General features: G+C 40.8%; 1 protein-coding gene across 1 annotated transcript; it reads right to left on the reverse strand.

The window, feature by feature from the left end:
• Window positions 1-127: 127 nt before the first annotated feature.
• Window positions 128-14,043, reverse strand: LOC127362083 (protein Smaug homolog 2). The gene is made up of 13 exons (XM_051397391.1): window positions 13,703-14,043; window positions 11,618-12,142; window positions 10,984-11,454; window positions 10,542-10,784; window positions 10,292-10,401; window positions 9,884-9,970; window positions 9,325-9,616; window positions 9,015-9,100; window positions 8,581-8,696; window positions 8,097-8,295; window positions 7,492-7,618; window positions 4,063-4,146; window positions 128-3,085 (listed from the first exon to the last, which is right to left on the reverse strand). Exons 2-13 carry the CDS (start codon window positions 11,811-11,813, stop codon window positions 3,057-3,059), a joined length of 2,040 nt encoding a protein of 679 aa, XP_051253351.1. The 5' UTR covers window positions 11,814-12,142; window positions 13,703-14,043; the 3' UTR covers window positions 128-3,056.

Raw genomic sequence — 14,043 nt, forward strand, 5'->3', positions numbered from 1 at the left:
TCTCTAACAAGACAAATGAGAGCAATGCAAATAGCTTTTGACTGACTCTTTTTTTGCTGTTAAGACGCGTATCCAATGTTAAAAAAAAAAAAAAAAAAAAAAAAAGTAAATAAACACAAACCACAAGTGAAGTTGCAAAAGAACTGAACCTCTTTATTTGGACTGTCAATGATCCGACGGATGCTGCACTTCAGACCATTCACACACGACTGACAGTAAAAAAGTAGAGTAAGCATGGGATGCAAAAGGTTCATAAAATATTAGAAAATGTCTGGGGGAGTCATCGGAATTAAATATAAATTGTACAAGACAAATATACGCAATGTAACCTACAGCTGGCTGCATTAATTTAATAATCAAGCCTGGTAGGGACATTGACATGATCCTGGGACCACTTGGTATACAAGTTTCCATATGACACAGGCTCTGTACCTCCTAGTGGATGCTTGGTATATGAAAATACACAAGGCTGAACTTATTAAGTGCATTTCCCAACTCATTTCATGCATCACTGGAATGTAAACATGGAGTAAACATATTCCTTGGCCTGTTATTAGTGTTCAGTTTACTCATAATCACATCATTTGTGGCTCAGATAAGCATTGTCATCCCCTGCTGCCTCTTCACTATGCACGGACACTTGCAGAAATCTGCTGCATTGTACCTCTGTGTCTATTTGCAGTAATATGCAGGCTGTCCAAAGCTACAGAGGCTATGAAAAGGATAATCTGAGCCATTTGTAACATAACACAATTGATATACAGTATAGTGAATAGTTAAAAATAAGATAGCAGAGTCTTAAAGTTGTCAGCATTGTTAACTCACAGGAGTCCTTTGCGGGCATGAGTGTGATGCTTTTAGTAAGTCAGATCTATCCAAGAGCCTGCTCTGAAGAAATCCATGACTAGAATACTACTCAAGACCATTAAATCACCATATTGAGGATGCTGGAGCTGTGCATTTCAGGCACCACACGAACAGTTCATCAGGACATGACAGCTAACAGTTCAATCACAAGGCCAGGAAAGCTATTCTCTCTCTCTCGTCACTGCATGACCAAGAAAAGCAGGCGTTACATGCCTCATACAGTTATCACTTGGAAAATCTACTGAAACTCATAAGGAGTTCATGGACTTGGGTGGGAGGGGGGGGGTAGAAGGCTTTTGTTTTCAGGCTCTACCCAGCCAGCTCTGTGTGAGAAGGCGTCAGTTCTTTAATGTGTTACATAGTGAGACAATGGAGTATTCATGACATCACATAACATGAATTGGGCATTATCCCAGAGAAATGTAAACAGTGACATTTAGGCGATATAAACATACAACATTAGTTGCAAGATTTCTGCTCTCTAGCTGTTGGTGACTCTGGGCACCATCAACCATCATGTCCTCTATCTACAACAGTGCTGTATTAGTGTGGCAAAACATGCGGTTATAGAAAATAAGCATAAGTTATCAATATCAAGGGAGAGTAAAAAATACAATTGGAAAAGATATTTGTAAATAACCATCTTTACTAGACAGACCTCCTATGGCTCTGCTGAAATAAAATGTGAATGGTTATCCCTGCCTTATGTTGCAACCAAAAGTGATCCAAAAGTTAAGACCATATTACACATACATGCACCTCCGCTCTGCCACATTCAAAGACAGAGGCTGTATAAGACAGTTTTTGATTCAACACTGATACCACATGATAATGTTAGGGTTCTGAGACTGAAACACATTGAGACACAAACAGAAAATATGGACATCGTCAAGCACCTTGAAAAGTATGATTCATCAAATCATCACATTGGCCGTTTGAGGAAGAGGGCACTGCGAGGGTGAGGCGCTGCGCTCCGGAGCATTTATTACAAGATCAAGATTCATTTTCCAGAGCCAATCATAAGGGGGCCAGAGGGTTGAGATGGGTTTCATTTAGTTTTCTCACCCAGCATTAGAGTGTAAATTGAAAACACTCTACCCTCCTCGCTTTTATCAATTCAATATCAAATCAGCTTTTGCAAAGTACAAACCCCACCAGCCCTTATTCACCCCTCTGGGGATTCCTCGGCACAAAATGAGATTCATCATCATTTATGTAGTAGGGCATAAAATAACAGACAAATTGCAGCTGGCATAAATTCTTAGAACTGCTGTTCTTTTTTTAAAAAAAATTATACCATTCTGTTGCATTTCACTACAAATATCCTTCTCAAATTAACAATCGCACAACCCTTCTCTTTGGCTTTGTAGATGTTTAGAGGAGGAGAGTCACTTCTACTTTGATTATGTGTTTAGGGTAAACAACCAAGACAAAAGGTGTGTCTACAGTTGAATTACAAACTTTTCCTCGAACCTTTTTCCTCCCTTTCCTGCCTTTGCCACGAAAAAACATGTTCTCTAGACAAGATAAAAAGAACCAAGGAAAGTGACCTAAGTTTCAACCAACACAAGCCCTCACTAGCACTGGTTACAGAACAGTTAGGGTGGCTAGGGTCTGTATTGGTATCTGTATATCACCACTTGTCTACAAGTGGAACCTTGGTGAAAATATCCTAGGGCCACTTACAGTTTGGTGGCTAATATCAGAGATCATTTAATAAAAGTGCCTTACTTCTGGCTGGGACTTCTCAGAATCTACACATTATGTGGTGCAGGGGCTGTGGCTGTCAGGGCTGTGTGTTCTGGAAGGAAGCCTTGCTCCAAGACAGGAGGAAAAGAAGAGTAACTCATAGGGCAGAACCCCTTTAAGACAGCACCAATCCACCGTTTTTCTCTCAGACCACGGCAAACTGAGCCTCTGCACATCATGTCACAGTCCTGCAGGTGACATGGAGCAGTTTGCTTTTTTTTTTTCCTCTGTCCTGCAATATAATAATCATCTGTATTCCATTTTTAATAAACTTAGTTGTATATAATAAAGTACAAAAATATTAGAGAACATATACACAGTTTTTTTGTCATTTTGTAGTGACTGCTTTGCCTGGTTTTCTTAAGCATACGTATATCTTTGTGCTGGGTGATGAGGAACTTAACAGGCCTCGACTGAAGTGTATTTTTCCTTTCTTCTTTTCATATTGTTGATGTCCGGTCTGTTCCATCTGAGGAGGAGATTGGAAATAAATGCGTTTCAAGACATTTACAATCATAGAATATACTGCACCATTCACATTTCATGCTTTAGGGGTATTTCACCATTGGAGAGTTCTACTTCTTTTGTACCCTTTCCCAGCGGCAGAAAAAGCTATTGATGCCTTTTTAAAATGTGTCCATAAATTTTGATATTTATTGCATGCCTTTCATGCTTTTATATGGTATATCAGACACTCAACTTAGCATATCTTATATTTATTACATATATTTCGAGGTAAGCAGCATCTCTTTCCACACGTTGGGAAAATACACGTCACTGCTGAATTAAAGTATATACATTATCCTCACAATTACTTTGGAATAACTAACTCTCCAAAATACACATTTGTTAATCTGCCATGACTGTGCATTTAAACAAAAGGGAACAGGACACTGTAAACACAGACACAGAAAGACATCAGTAACCTGATCTGTCTGCCAGAAAGCGAGGAAGGAAAATAGTTTTAATTCCCTGAATTCCATCGAACTCACACAACAATTCATGCAGCAGACAGACCTTAGTTCATCAGGCACCGAGTACTTGGTACACAGTAAAATAATACAGAACTACTTGTGTCTACAAATTGTGTCCTTCAAGTACACCATACCACCAAACAGATCACATGTCTGCATCTTTCTCTCGCTGCAAGAGGAACTTGACTGTGACTTGACTAATGGTATTGTATAATTTAGATGTTATTATATTAATACATAAATATAACTTGTGAAAAATGAATGATAAAAGTCAGACCTTTTCATCTTTGTTTGCATAGAGTAAGTTGTGTGTAAACAAATTAGTATGTATTGCTTTCTCTGATGTACGCAAACTGTTACTTACTCTCATTACAAGGTTATGATGTATAAATAAGGCATTGTTGTTTGGTTAGTGTGTGTGAGGTTTGCCAGCCAGTGGCCTATTTAGTACAGGGCTGCTGAGGACACTTACCCCCTAAGGCATGCTCTGTCATACTGAGGCACAGTGACTCCAGCGTGGGGTTGATCTCCAGGTCTGCACCTGGAACTTGGCATTCTGAGGGAATGAGTAAAAACAGAGTCCACAGGAAGATTAAGGGTTTATATAACCATCAGGATAGCCATAAAGGATTTTTTTTTATCTCACTCTAAATGTACAAAAGCAACTGTGCATTTTTCTCTAAATAGATAATGCCCAAAGAGGATTAATTTACCAATTTTACTTGGAAAAGAACAATTACCATTATCAGGGCATAAGTATGCTTTATGTAAGAAAAGAATACCCAGTTTATGTGTGCTGTCATTATGTTTAAGTTGCAGTGGAGATCATCTGAGAAAGATAGTCAGTAGATAGCAAATATGATAGAATGTTATTTTATACAAGCTACCTAGTGCAGATTTAATGTTATGTTCAGATAATTCTTTGACCAAATAATAATGTAAGAACCAGGTGATTGATACCAAATGCATTAAGTAGTTCTGTTGTTAGCCGATCACAACACACAACCAAATTCAACTACGACTAATGGTTTGTACAACAATATTTTACTGGAACCAATTAGTTGGAAGTGGAATAATTCGTAGATGCTCAGTTGTTGTCCAGACTGTCTGTTGTTAATCTCTATGAGAGTCTGACCTATTAAACTGACAATAGTCCTTAAGGGTATTTTTGTATTTGTTTCAAATTAAATACAATGTGTGAAGGTAGAATTTGTTTGATACAGTTTCATCCTCATCTGGTGAATTCAATTAAATAAAATTTTGTTTGCATAGCGCCCAATCATAACAGAAGTTATCTCAGGACACTTTTCATATAGAACAGGTCTATACCGTACTCCTTATAAAATTATTGCCACCATGAGCAAACACTTTGCAACAGTGGCAAGGAAAAACTTGCTTTTAAGAGGCAGAGACTGTGCGAAACCCCGGCTCTAGGTGGTCAGCCATCTGCCTCAACTGGCGGGGTTTAGTTGGGTGAGAGAAAGAGAAACAGAGAGAGACGCACAACTTGTGTGCTTGTCGTAATGTAATCTGTTGTTAAGGATGTGTACCAAGACTGGTACAGCTTCAAAAATGTTATAATAACTGGTAAAAATCACACTCAAAACTACAAAACAAAACAAGGCCCCGCAAAAAGAAACTAATATTCCCTTAAGTGCGAATGACTCAAGTGTAAATGTGATTCTTAAAATAATTGTAATAAAACACATTTCTTTACATTAAATGCCTATGCTTACAGGAACATTTGTGAAGAACCAAACTATGTACGAAACCATCACATCAAAAACACAGTTCACACATTTCCTTAAAATAAACATGCCAGACGGGTTCAACCTCAACCCATTTGCACTAATAGTGCAAATTAATTTGCACTATGTGACATGATGCTATCTGATGTGAATGTAGCCTGTCTCCACATTGAGGTGAGGTACCAGATCTAATGCTAAAATTGAAAAAAGTGTATTTTGTGCCTCATTACAATTGCTTACAAACTACAATGTGACCGTCACTCAAGACGCACTTGAGACGTATTGTGATGTAAGGTGTAAACAGCAATCTGTCTCAAGTGGATGCAGACGATATATAATAATACTGATCTGAGGAGGGACAGAGTTTGTGAGTGAGCCTCAAAGCTGGTTAAAAACCTCAATACACAGGCCAACGATGGCCATTTGAGTCTTAAGTTTGACCCTTGACTGATGTTTATACTGAGCTAGACAGCTTTAAATTGGATCATTTGTACCCAGGAGAAAACACTCTCATCCAACTCTGTCGGAAAACTTTTGTTTTGTCTCTTTATTGAGGAACACATCTTTTAATAGAATGAAGAAGGAAGTTACTGGAGATAATCAAAGTGAACTCCTTCCAGTAACTTGCCTATTTTTTGTCTACTTGCATGTACTCTCTCTACATGTATGTATGATCAGTTCCTTGGTTTAGTAAGATCTGTTACAGTAAACCTGGAAATATGACACAGTTCTGTAAACCTAAACTATATAAGAAAATTTTTGTGAATCTATTTTAACAATCCATTCATGTGGGTGCACTAGAGCCTGCAAAAGTCAGAAAGGCAGGAAAATAATTAATACTCCTTATTTTTGTGGGGGTTATTTAAATTAAACATTTCCATAACATCCCCAGTTCAATTCCAGGGTGAGGACACATGCTCCTCTCTCTGTCCTGTCTGTCCACACCCTAGATGGCATGGTGTAATAAAAAAAAAAATCATCCTATCACAGTTAGTCCTGTTAGAATATGCCATCACTTTCCCCCACTGTTAGCTGTCACTGCATTAAGAAGGAAGATTTGTACAGCATAGCAGTAACTGAATAAGTAATACTGTCCACACACTGTCATCACCTGATTTACAATGATTTAGGAATAATATATATATATATAATTGTTTATTTTAAAGTACAATACATATTGTATACCCAGTCTTCTGTTATGGTGGAATCTTTTTTTTTGGTTTTCTATATAATTAACAGTATGAAGTGGCTACTAGCTATATCCCCTAGCTGTAGACATGGAAACTGTAGCATCGCTGGGTTCATACATCCATTGAAGTTATGAACTTTTGGCTTTGACACATAAGGCTCTATAATGGAAACGTCCTATGATGACTCTGTTGAAAAATGACAGGGCCATTACAGTTGAATTTACAATGCTCGTGTGTGGCATCTGGCACACGAGACAAGGCAATCAAAAGGTTATGTATATTGTACGAGGTGACATATTGTTTACTGCAACCTGCCGCTAAGCTGTCTTGTTACTTTGTCCTTGGCACAGAGGGAGAGCAGCTCTCTGTGTTGGCATCTGACCAAAGGGCCTTTTTTTAAACAAAAGTTGTGCAGCTTGTGTTGCTCCCAAAACCCATTAAGAGTCAAATCAGACTTTCAAATCTATATTCCATTGAGCAGTTCAGCTTGAAAATGAGTAATTTTACTTTAAAAATGAAAGGACTTCTACATAAGCAACATTTAGGTGACACTAGTGTGGTAAAATGTAAATAGGAGATTAAAGGACGAGTGTGTAGGATTTAGTGGTATCACAAAGGTGTTTGTCCCTTCCGAGTTCCTGTTAAAACACGGTGGTTCAACATTGCTGCCTCCAGAGAGGATGACCCACAGAATCTGTATATAAAAATGGCTCATTCTAAGGTAACGAAAACATATCGATTCTTATTTTCAGGCAATTAAACACTAATGAAAACATACCTATGAATAATATATTCATTTTCTGCCAATAGATTCTCCTGAATGTTACACACTAGGCCTTTAAGTGAGGCAAGACTGAAACAAATACAGTATGTCAAAACCAAAACAAGGACAGGGATGGACTGTGGGTGAGTGCATACACCCATGTTAATGATGAATAAAAGAGGCTTGACATTGTGCAGTACCTTGCTGCTGGAACATGAGCATGGTTTGTGGGGAAGTGTGGACAGGGAGTGAGTGGGTCCGCTGCACAGAGCTGCGACTCTGACTTGGCATGCTGTTACTGCCCCCAGGGTTGGCAAACCACAGGTTCTGTAGAGGAAAACACAAGTTCTCATTACATAAATGCCACTCATCCTGGGAGGTTGACATGGATTATTTATCTTTCAGCTAAGTCATTAAACAGACAGTCTTCAAGCTATGATAATGATCCATTTGTATCAAAATGTGATGCCCTAACGCCTTGTACTGTCTTGTGTGTACTGATTAAACTGCCAATGTCTCCTGTTACTAACCTTGTTTTCCTTTTGGAACAACTGTTACTAAAGTGTATTATGGCTCCTTTGGCATGTCATGAAGCAGGTCAATAACTTCACACATAGTTAATGGAGATATTGAAAAATAACTAATTCTTTAGGTTAAAAATATGTCGGGTTCAATTAACTTCGAGCTGTGTAGTCAGCTTTTAGGACAAACAATTTTCCTTCAACTCAAATAAAAATAATGGTCTATCCACAACTTAAACAGCTTAAAGGTGTTAGAAGGCTCATCCAATTACAAGAATACTGACTTGTCTACCCTGGCCTGGCAGCGCAGGACTAGTGAGTGTGTGACGTGGAGATGCTCCCCCAATCCCACTGGGACTGAGAAGACCAAGGGGCCGGGCTGGGAGTCCACGAGGGGTCATCTGGAACTGCCTTTGGCCCCGCCGCGCTACAACTCCACTCACAGAGCCCGCTGTGGGGAGGGAGTTGGACCCATAGGTCCAGCTGGAGTAAAAAAAACAAACAAACAAAAAAACAAGGCACATAACGTCAGAAATCAATGAGTGTTAAGAGAACTGAGTGTTCAACTGCTGAAGCTACTTCACATGAAATGGTAGTTATTATTTGAATGAGGAAGAGAGAGTAAAAGAGAAAAGGGAAGGGAGAAAGAATCAAAGTAAAAGTTAGACAGTAGGGATGAATGCAGGCAGAATGTAACATTCAGCTGGTGTGACATCTCCCCCGCTAAAGGGGGAGATCAAAGGTAAAAGAGGGCTAGCAGATTCGCACCCTTTCTGTCGGTACACAGGCATGTCCAGCATAGCTTTCCGAGGGAACAGGCGGAGCAGTTTGAGGACCTGCTGCTTCCAGGAGACCAGCCTTTTCTTGTGAGTTTCTGAGAAAGCCTGACACATAGAAAGAGACAGCAGAAGAAAAAAGGTTTCAGCATTTCAAAGAGCATTCAAGGCACTTCAGCAGTTTAAAAAGGAAAGCTTTATTCATTTCAAGAAAAAAAAACTATAGATGATTACAAGAGTCTATATTACTAACAAATAATGTCAATTTGTTTATATGGTATTTTCATCATTTAATATTTATGAGGGTTTTCTTGTGCTTTAACTACTTACTATCATTAGCTGCATTTACTACATTGCACAAATGCAGACAGACAAATGCCTTAAATGTATTCAGCAAATGAAAAAACTGAATTTTCAGGTTCTCACCTCATGTGTCAGACACTTCTCTATGAGCTGGAGGTAACAGCTGATATTCTCCTCATCTGGCCTTGACACTAGCAGCTGGGTACACACTGAAACAACAACACAAAGCCAGGGTTTATATATTCATTTTCTTATTCATCTCCATGAAGTATGTGATTTATCTTGAATAGTGACATGGATTATTTTTTTATGCTGTTGATTGTGTCTTATGTGTGAGCAAAGTTTTAAGAGCACTTCCTGTAAGGACAAATCATATGTAGTCTACCATCTACGTGTAATCAGTTTCAATCGTGGAGAAACACCTTATTCGTACCTTTACCCATGACACGGGTGAACTGTCCAGCAATGTCGCCGTCTGAGATAGGTGTGGCTGGGGAGTCTGCGTCACAGGGAGGCGGGTTGTGGGACTGGAAGCCCTCTGAGGCCGGCTCTTTGTCTGCTCCTGTTTTTGTGGCTTCTGAAGGGGAGGTGGCTGTGTCTGGGGAGGTGGCTGTATCCGGAGCTGTATGTGCTGCACAAGGTGGGCTGTAGGCCTTGATGGGTGTGATGATGATCTGTTGCAGCTCTTGGAGGGCGTTACGCAGATTTCCCCCTTCCAAAATATCCTGCCATGAGGTGACAACATCAGCGTCACATGCTCTACAAGCTATTCAGAGGTGCGCCCTGCCAGCCCTGCTCTGTGACTGTTTCTGTGCCGATCAGCAGAATGGGACATTTTTGAAGGAACTAAATCAAGGGGTCACATGATCATTGACAAGTGTGTACTCAAGTGCATTTTTTATCAGTACAAGTGAAAATTCATCAAGACAAAACACTGTTGCCCCCTTTTTAGCACTTACAGAAGAACATCATCATCATCCCATTTGAATTACCTTTTCTAAAGACTTGAGCACACTCTGCCTCTCTCGCAGTTTCTGGATACTCAAGGCGATCTTATGTCGTGCTCCTTTAGTGACATTCTAAAAAGAAGTGATAGAGAGTAACAAGATGGTATGAGAAGCAGGCGAGTCATTTCTTGTGGGAACACTGGGCAATTTATACAGTTACTAAATAACAAACCTAATCACCATTTGTTTCATTAAAGCCAAGGGGCACAGGCGAAATTGCACCATTTGTATGTGTGACTGGTTCGATATAACTGTAGGGTGCGTTGCTTAATTTCATGCCTCATTGAGAGTTGATGTATCATCAGGTTTGAGGACAGTAATGTTCACAACTGATAAGGAGGGTGGAACAATCAAAGCCCAGCCCTAGTGTATGTAAAAGGGAGGCTTAAAAACCTGTGACTCCAGGTGCTGCTCTGTTAGAATCATCATCTCTTCATAGGTCATCTGGGAGAACAGTGATGCATATTTATGAAGGCGGAGACTCTTCAACCACGCAGGAACATCTAGAGCAAATAAACACAATGGACAAAAAAAAAAAAAAATTACGTTAGATTTCAGCTTATATCACCACAGCTGTTGGCTGTGCGTGGCTTTTACCAGAGCCAGATGCCAAGAGCGCTCAGTTTAGGTAATGAACTCTGACCTTTCATGCCACTGCCATCCTCCTGGAACGTGTTGCGACTGGAGCCCTGTTCTTCTGTCTGCTCACTGCCTGAGGAGGCTACGCTGCTCTGGGGTGAAAGGGGTGCGTGGTCTGTTGAAATGAAGTTCTGCCGCCCCCCTGCATCATCCTGGCTAACCCACTCAGAGCCACAAGCCTGGGGACTGGAAGGAATAACGGACATGGACTTCTTCAGAGGGCTGGGCTGCATCTGCCCACCCATACCTGGCAAGGGAAACAATTAATATATGAGGAACAACAGAACGTCTTACTCTTAATAACTATGAAAGAAATGTTGACAAGACTTTCAACAAAATGCACACTGTTTGGACAATAGTCTACAATGGCCTCATATGCCCCAACAAACTTGTTTCTCTCAGTGTTTTCAGCCAATTTGAAAAGTTAGGAGAATGACAAACATTACCTGTGTTATTGCTGTTGATGGGAGATGACATCCCGCCTGGGAAAGGCATGTGTCCGTTCTGGCCTGCTGGAGACGTACTGGATGAAGGGGACTTGTCGTGCCAGGCGTGGCCAGGTTCCAGAGCCTCAGCAGAGCTTGGCCATTCATCTGAGCCCTGGCGCGGGTGGTAAGGGCTAGGTGGGGCCCGGGGTGCATAGCCACTAGATAGGTGTTCCTCCAGGTGGTTTAGCCACATGGCCAGAGAGGTGCGGTCATCCAGTGTGGTGGCAGGGTGGATGAGCGCGTAGGACAGCAGCTGTCTGCTTTCTTCCACAAACAGGCTACTCTCAATGGTGTGACTCAACACCTTCTGAAGCAGCTTCATGTACTCACATTTGGCCTCGCTGTTGCGTGGCTGCAGCAGAGGCAGATGGGACAGCAGCAAGGACACAACCTTCTCCTTTGGCTCCTGATGCCACTGGCTGACAATTGCTAATGACAAAGGGCAAAAAGATAATTTCACCAGCAATTAATCTTTTATTGCTAGATTAATATTGGCCTTCTTCAATGTTAGGAAAAGAAAGCACAAATAGTGTTTGATAGTCATAGACAATCGATAATATGTAATATAAAACTCAAAAAATCTCTCAGCTACCTGCATTGTTGGCCTCAGCTTCTAGTATGTGGATCTCTGTGCAGTCTGCCAGCCAGTGTTCAAGGCAGATGTGTAAGAAGCGAGCCTGGGTGCGGGACACCCTCTTCAGGAGGGACAACAGTGCCACCGTCTGTTCACACTCATTCCAGCCCTTGAACCAATCTGTGAGGATACCTACCTGGTCTCGGAACATCATGGCGTGTCTCCTCAGTAAGGAGAACAGGAATGTGTGGATGGGGAGGGGGCTACTGGAAAGACTGCTTTCTCAGACACAGACAGGATCAGTCTCACCCCGCACAGCGGGGTCGTATTTGCAACAGTCCTGGGATCCCCTCAGACTGGACCGAGGGGCCCTCACATGGTTCAGGTGCAGAAGGAACTGCAGACAGGGATGCCGTGTGGATTACTGGGAAGATGTCTTGTGAAGTGAGGCTGAAAGAGCGTAACAATTCTAGCTGGTAATGAAACAAGCAGGAAAAGCTTTTTTTTTCACTCTGGCATGTTCAGGATCACATCATCCGTGCCCTATAAAATCAACAAAAAGACAGAGAAACATCTTAGGTAACATGCGTTCACCATGACATGACCCCAACCACACTTTTCTATATTAGTGAACATCAGTACTTTGACAGATTAAGTCCACCAGTGAAAGTACTTGGGGTAATATATAAATAAGAGATGATGGCACACATAGGACAAACACATGGCTTCAGCCTTTTATGATATGCAAATAATGGCAATAATAAGGAATATGACATCAAATAGGAGTTTTAGAACTTCTCCACTGTTAAAAATGGACTGTGTATAATCCAAAACAAAATTAGATATGGAAAATATTCAAACAAATCTTGCAAGTCAATCCCTTCTTCCCAATCTAATTTATAACTGTGACAGAAAGGGTGTTATTTGAGGTAAGCTTTTACTAATAAACGTTATCACTTCATAGGGGCATGCTCACGCTGCTTGCGTTATATCATAATGATAAAAGGCGCAGGTCATTCACAAAAGGTGTGTCAGACACATTTTTTTTCGAGATAAGACTCAGGTCAGTAACACTGGGAGTCATGCTTAACGCATAACACTAAAATAGGCTGCTGTTCAAAGAACAAGAGCTGTCATCAGTGCCCAGTATTTACAAAGGCTAATTATTATAATACACTACTTATCAGCTACTGAAGAAACATAATCAATAACCAGCCAGTGTAATGCAACATGCCAAAACTACTAACTGCCAACACTGCAACCGGTACCACCTGTAACATTATGAGCTATAATTTTGATCAAAGCACAAACATGAGTGTCTGGCTATAAGCTCTGGTCAGCAGACTGTTGTTGTTGATTATCCCTGCGAGGTTTATTAAGCTGGAACAGGCTAACATTTCACCAGGTTCAGTGATGTGACGCTCACAGCAGACTTACTAGACAGTATATATCTATCTATATAGATAGATAGATCGATAAATACATTAAAAGCAGAAGTATCGATACTTCGCTGGCTTCACCACGCCAAAAATCACGTGACCAACCCTAAACGAGGCCTCATCAGAGAGGTGTCGCGCTGGTTTTGAATACGGGGGTGGTCTTGTCAATCTCCATCTGTAGCCTCTATTTAAAGGTGGTCAGTTCTTACTATACAAGCGTTACTGAACAAAATGTGAATTAACGCAGCAAAACCACTCGTATTATGACTGTTTCATCGTGGTCTCAAGCTTTAATCCATCCAAACAAATGCAACACCGCAGCTTTCTCCAGCAGATGTCGCCATTTTTGACGGTATAAAACCCTTGGAAACAGTGAACCATTTTCAACACAATTGCTTCACAGTTATCCAGTGCTTCAGAAAGCTTCGTCTCACCCATCTCTAGCTTGGTCGGCCTAGTTAATGAGGAGGGTTTCTGGATTTGTATTGTTTTTCGCTGAAGCTGTTGCTGCCCCTTTTCCTCATTTCGTATACTTCAATCTTCGCGGTACAAACCGGGAGGTTGAAACGCAGCTTTAATCGACAGCAGGTTGTAGCTAGTTAACTAGACAAAGTTATACGAGTTGCTATCTACAATAAACAGACTCAAAAGGTTTGTTGTTTACCTTTGTCAGTTGTCACTGGTTAGCGAGCTAGGCTAAAGTGCTAATGCATAGCTAGCTCGACGGTAGGGTAGGGGCTGCTAGCAGGAATGCTAGCGCTAGCTTCTTAGCTAGCAAGTTTTGCTAATAGATGCAATAAGGTTAGCTTAGCTGAAAGAAGCGTAGATTCTCGATCCCATACGAGGTACTCCTTAAGGATATTCCGTTACAGCGGCAAGCTCCCGTGGTTTCAAACATACCATGGTAAAGAATGTATGTACAAAATGTTTATTGCAATGCAGAAAATAAAGAGTGTACGCCTGGAGGAGAAATCTACTTCGATTTTGAGTTGACGTAAGACGTGG

Source organism: Dicentrarchus labrax, unplaced genomic scaffold (assembly GCF_905237075.1).
Source record: "Dicentrarchus labrax unplaced genomic scaffold, dlabrax2021, whole genome shotgun sequence".
In the NCBI taxonomy this organism is placed as follows: Eukaryota; Metazoa; Chordata; class Actinopteri; family Moronidae; genus Dicentrarchus; species Dicentrarchus labrax.